We start from the raw sequence: 5,319 nt of genomic DNA, 5'->3' as shown, positions 1-5,319 counted from the left end.
TATGAAATGTGGGGGGGATCAGATAGAAATTTTCCAATAAAGCGAGGGCGAGAACTCAAGGGGGCCCAAAGTTGAGCCCGACTAGAGAAAAGCGATCTCCCCGTTGCTCGCATCCCAAAAGGCCGAGCCCACGAAGGAGAAGGCCCGAGCTCCGAAATTACGATATTACCCCCCCAAGGAATTTGCGTGGCACGCACGGGGGGGAATATTCCGCTGATTCGGTCGCCGCCGTGAGACGCTTTTATGGTTCTACGCGCGTCGGGATCCCGAGCTGCTCCTTCCTGCGTCTCCCTCATCCTCGCCATCGTTCATCATCATCATCTTCTTCTTCTTCATCGTCGTCTCCTCGTCGAATCCCGTCCACGAAACTGCGATTGGCCTCGAACCGGAGGGTCGAAGCGTCGTCGCCCGGATCTTCCATTTCCGTTTCTTGAAAATCTGCCCAGCATGGCGACACCGGAGGTCCTGCAAAGCCCAGATGAGCTCCTCCTGCAGTCTCCTCTCGGCGGCCCTCGTCGCGCAGGTGATGCCTTCGAGCCTCGCGTGGATCTTCTTCTCGTGTCGATCGATCTGTTCGAGGGGTCGGATGGCTCGGCTTTTTATAAAAAAAAAATTTCCCTGATGGTTTGTCTCTGTTTGCTCTGTTTGATCCCACCAGGCGAGAATGCCAAGTCTCGGGGGCTGTCGATCGAGAAGAAGATCGAGTTTCTGGAGAGTTTGACTGGGGCGGTGAGTGCGTTAGTGATAAGTGGAAGCAGGATGTGAGCGTGAATGTGCCGTTTTTGGGTGTCTGTCATTGTTTGTTTATCGATTGGCATTCGTGGTGTGTTGAGGCTGGTCGGTGAAGTGTAGTTCAATCAAACGCTCTCGCCGAGCAGGGGAGAAGAAAACCGGGCGATTGAATGTTAAAAGATTCCAATTTTAATGCTTTTGATCCAGAATAGTGTTGACTGGCTATAAGAGTTGACCACTCTGTTTTTGATTGAGTTGTAGTGACCATGAGCCAGATCTTGCATAGAAATAATTAGGCTTTTCTTTCTACTTCAGCATGTGGTTTTATCTACTTAGGAAGCCCGTGTTCTTCATTGATGGACAAACCATTTGTTTCCTTTGTTTTCTTTCGGTTAAAGCTTACTCTTTTCGGCCCGAGTGCGTATTATTTACCTTTTCAATGGTTCAGGCCCAATAAAAGGGGGGAAAAAGAAAAAGGTTGTGAATGAAGTAGGCTGTGTATATTGATAAGTGATCGGCGATTGTCGATTAGCATGTGTCATCTTCTAATGCCACGTATATGCGATGCTCTTTTCATGGTCGAAAGGTTTTTTTGCTTGCATACTTCGGAACGACCTTATGGAACTTCTAATAATTACTATCCATCATAATCCCATTCCTGCTTTGGGGCATTCGCCTGTTTACATTAGTTCATTAACTCGTGCAAAGGTTCATATTGCAATCTTTTTGAGATGTGGACGGAACAGGATTTGTCGCAGAGTATGTATGAGAAAACCTTATGATGATGTATGTAGGTGAGCAACCGGAGGTCTCGAAGATGGTTAAATGACCGTTTGTTAATGGAGCTTGTTCCTCCTTTAAATGCCAAGGAAATCAGAGGGCTCTTTGCTCCTCCGCCTTGGGGTACTGAATTTCTAAAACATAATATTTTTCCTTTTTCATTTGGAGTTACTGATGATTGCACATTTCTCTTCAGAATTTTGGATGGGTGCTAAACTTACTCCATAGTCTCAGATCAACTCTTTGGTTCAACTAGCTCGCCTGTGAATTTTTTGAAGTGAAATAAGCAGATTGCATTACCTACAGCTAGTTGTTAGTTCCACTCAGTTGGTTGATTGTGCGATTGATGTGAAATGTGAGTTACAATATCAATCGCTCTAGTGGTGTGATAGTTCCAATCATTGCAGATTTTGGGCCTGAGGTTAAGGGCCAGTGGAACAAGACTATTAATTTTTAAATTATAATATGTACATTTGCATGACTGAATGAACTTAATGTGTGACAGTTGCTTCCATAGAGTATGACCTTCTTTTGGCCAAAACCCTGAAGGAAATGGACAGTGAGAGTTGCTTATCAGAATAATGTTAGGATGTTGTAAGGGTGGCACAATCTGCAGTTCTGGTCCTTTTGGGGGCAGATCTAGAGGTAGATTTATCTAGTAATGTGATGCGGAAACTAAGCGATTTTACTGGACAAATACGATTTAATGATGTGAGCACGTAATTTTCTTTAAAAGGACTCATGGTGATATACCTTTGGTTCATTTTCAGGCGATGATGTCCCACCATCCCCCTTTTGCATGGCAAATGCTCGAGAGTGGGACAAACTTAGGAATATAGACATGGACAAAGAGGTTTGCTTTTTTCATTTCTTTTGAATGTGTTCTTGCAAAATTTCAACTATCATTTTTCTCATGTCATTGATGTTAATATTTTTTTACCAATATAGTATTGTCATCATATCTGATAGTTGTGGTTGCACAATCAAACGACTGATATGTATGTGCAATTAATGTTCTTGTATTGAAAGGCCGTGTGATGGGGCCATGAAGAATATATAGCTCATGCATTTTAATTTGAAGTGCTTTGAGATTGATTGACAATTCTGTTCTGTACCTTCAGGATAAAATAACATGGCGTACAGTTTTAGTGTTTGCATCTTTACGGGGTTGTAGTGTCCTGCTCGACAAAAGTGGATATGCGCGAATCTTCTAGTCTATTTCATGGCATATTTCACCTTCTAATCTTGTTGCACATGTCCTAGTATATGAAGGGCAAGTGTCCTCCACATATTGTGAGGAAGAATTGGTTTTGATTTCATGGGTATTTGTAGTTTTATGTTTTCTTTTTTCTATGCTTTTTCCTGTTGTAGATTTTTCTTACTAGGTTTACATCTCTCCACATTTATGATGATAATGCAGCAGTTGCATCATACCTGTATTATGATAGGACATGAGATGATGTTTGATCTATTTCTTTCTATTGAATTCCAGGCCAATATGATTGACAATATTAAAGCATCATCCAGAAGGCACAGAGCTCGTATGGACACTGATAAGGTGGCTGTCTTGAGTTCATGGCGCAGAGTTGATTGTCGGACTAGAGAGGCTCTTCGCCGTAGCTTTCTTTTTGAGCTCATTGAAAGCTATGAGGTATAATCTAGTTTGAAACTTTTATGTTGCCTAGATATTGGACAGGTCTTGTCTTGTGCATGTGAGAGTCCGTGTCATTGCGGCTTAGTTTTTTTTGTATATACGGGCGAAGGGAACTGATATATCTTTCAATCACTTATTGCTCCTCACTCTTAATGTGGTTATTGTCTGTAGTATAAAGGATATATGATTGGTAAAGCTGTTAAGTCATGGTGATATAGTGTAAAGTCTGCGAAAGACCAGTTAATTTACACTCTTTTGAAATAAGGTTAACGTAGGAGTGAATAGGAAACATTGGAATAACTGAGCTGCAGGAGTACCTGTGATAAGATGAAGAGGAATAGCCTTGCTCTTCCCAATTCCCGTGTCTGTATAAGGAACCTTATTCTTAAAGCAACTCCTTTTTCACATTACAAGTGGGAACCCCTCTTAATCTTCCAGTTAGCACATGTATAAAAGATGCCTTTGTCTTTAGGCATGTGTACGGGCCTTCATCCTGGAGAGGGGAGCTGAAGATGTTCTCGAGCTCCAGGTTCAAGATCCTTTCCATAGGCTTCTGCTGCATGGTGTTTGTGAGGTAATTTTTGCTTGAATTTTAACATTATACCTTTACTTTCTGTGCTGAAAAGACTAAATAAAACAATCCTTGGAGGAGCTGGAATTCTGGATCTTGGTCTTCTCATTGATCATTAGTTAGTAGGGTTTGTACCATCTATAAGTACATTAAAACTGGATTGCTGGTCTTATCTTTGTTCTACGGTAGAGTTTTCGGTGCTTTTATTCCTAGATAATAGAGGTTCCTAGCTAAGAGAGAAATCCTCCGTGAACAGTTCTACAACTTGGCTTCGGTCACGGTTACCCAATCAAAGGATGCAGGGTCCCTGAAGGTCACAAGGATAACTAGGAAGAAAGCAGGGTCTACCGAGCTCCCTAGCATCACCTTGTCCCAGTTCCTGAGAATGTCCAAGGAAGGGATTTGGTAACATTATGTGGGAGCCTCCCGTGCTTGTCAAATGTAAAATAAAAACTGTAATGCTGTACTTTATTGAAACTGTTAGGTGCTTAGCAGGGAAAAGAAATCTGCTTAGGTAGTACTCTAATCTCCTGCAAGGGATGTCAGTTATTTTCCAACCTCCATCTCTCATGGAGATTGTGATTTCTTAGGGTTTAGCATGTGCTGTTCGTCCGGACCTTTATTCATTTATTATTCTCCGTTTGGTACATAAATAAAGGAGAATATGTTTCCTAGATCCTGCATGGAATTATCATGGACTTGTGATAAAGTTAGGGATACTGCTGAAATACTGGACATTGTTGTGGCTCTTGTGAGTACCAAGTAGTTTATGTCCCGAGCACATTATTTTGTCATTAGAACAATCTCGATAAAGTATCTGTAAAGGCATGGGAACATTTTGGAAATGGCTATTTAAAGAAATGAACTCATTCTCCAGGAGAACCGCACTTCGCAGTACCTCAGTCACCATTCCTGGGTGGTACATACTACATACCCGAAACAGCCTGGGCGTTCTTTGCATTGGTAAATCAATGATAGCCTTCTATCAAACGGTGAATGAGCGCTCTTCCTTGTTTGGCTTGAGGAAACACTCTTCAAAAGACCTAGGAAACCGATTTTCATCTCGGGTACGCATGCGTGGCAAACCTAACCGGACAAGTCATTATGCGTATATAACTCGTGATTCTTTAGGGGAGTGTTGTGGTATGTCACATGCACTTGAATCAGATTTCCTTTCTTTCCCTGGATCGACCAACATGTATCAAGAATTCCTCGGCGATGGTAAATTCAGTATGTCGAACTCATCGCTTTACAAGCTAGAACAGTGATCATACCTCTATCCATTCCCCGTGCCACCGTGGGTAAGTCTTAAATTTCGGACCTTTCACTTCTCAAGATTACAGCCGACTCAAAACTGTGTAACCAACCCCGGCTTCACACTAGTGTACTATGAGTTTGCTTTATCCTTCTCTTAACAATGGTGATACGACTGAAAAGACTCCAATATTAACAAATTTGGAACGACTTGCATCCCTTGAGGTGATCGGACAATTATCTTGATAGATAGAAAACTTCACACCACACAACTATATCTATCTTCTTCTCCGAATCCTAGTCTTCACACGCATATATATCACCGAAG

The 5,319-nt window shown here is 42.0% G+C and overlaps 1 protein-coding gene across 1 annotated transcript; it reads left to right on the top strand.

Moving 5' to 3' along the window:
* The first annotated feature begins 215 nt into the window (after positions 1–215).
* LOC115673529 (uncharacterized) lies at positions 216–4,411 on the top strand. Its single transcript, XM_030595730.2, has 7 exons — positions 216–523; positions 659–729; positions 1,527–1,635; positions 2,283–2,365; positions 3,005–3,163; positions 3,639–3,740; positions 3,994–4,411. Exons 1-7 carry the CDS (start codon positions 244–246, stop codon positions 4,144–4,146), a joined length of 957 nt encoding a protein of 318 aa, XP_030451590.2. The 5' UTR covers positions 216–243; the 3' UTR covers positions 4,147–4,411.
* The last annotated feature ends 908 nt before the right edge of the window (positions 4,412–5,319 follow it).

The sequence above is a fragment of the Syzygium oleosum genome, unplaced genomic scaffold (assembly GCF_021117445.2).
Source record: "Syzygium oleosum isolate NSW1041296 unplaced genomic scaffold, Sole_v2.1 Sole_v2.09, whole genome shotgun sequence".
Taxonomy (NCBI): domain Eukaryota; kingdom Viridiplantae; phylum Streptophyta; class Magnoliopsida; order Myrtales; family Myrtaceae; genus Syzygium; species Syzygium oleosum.
This window is presented reverse-complemented; position numbering and strand designations above follow the sequence as displayed.

Bases quoted from the DNA above. Each gene is read 5' to 3' on its own strand.
- LOC115673529 (XM_030595730.2), top strand. From the start codon at position 244: ATGGTTCTACGCGCGTCGGGATCCCGAGCTGCTCCTTCCTGCGTCTCC. The intron at 730-1,526 runs GTGAGTGCGTTA...TGATGTATGTAG, and splicing joins TGGAGAGTTTGACTGGGGCG to GTGAGCAACCGGAGGTCTCG. The intron at 2,366-3,004 runs GTTTGCTTTTTT...ATTGAATTCCAG, and splicing joins ATATAGACATGGACAAAGAG to GCCAATATGATTGACAATAT.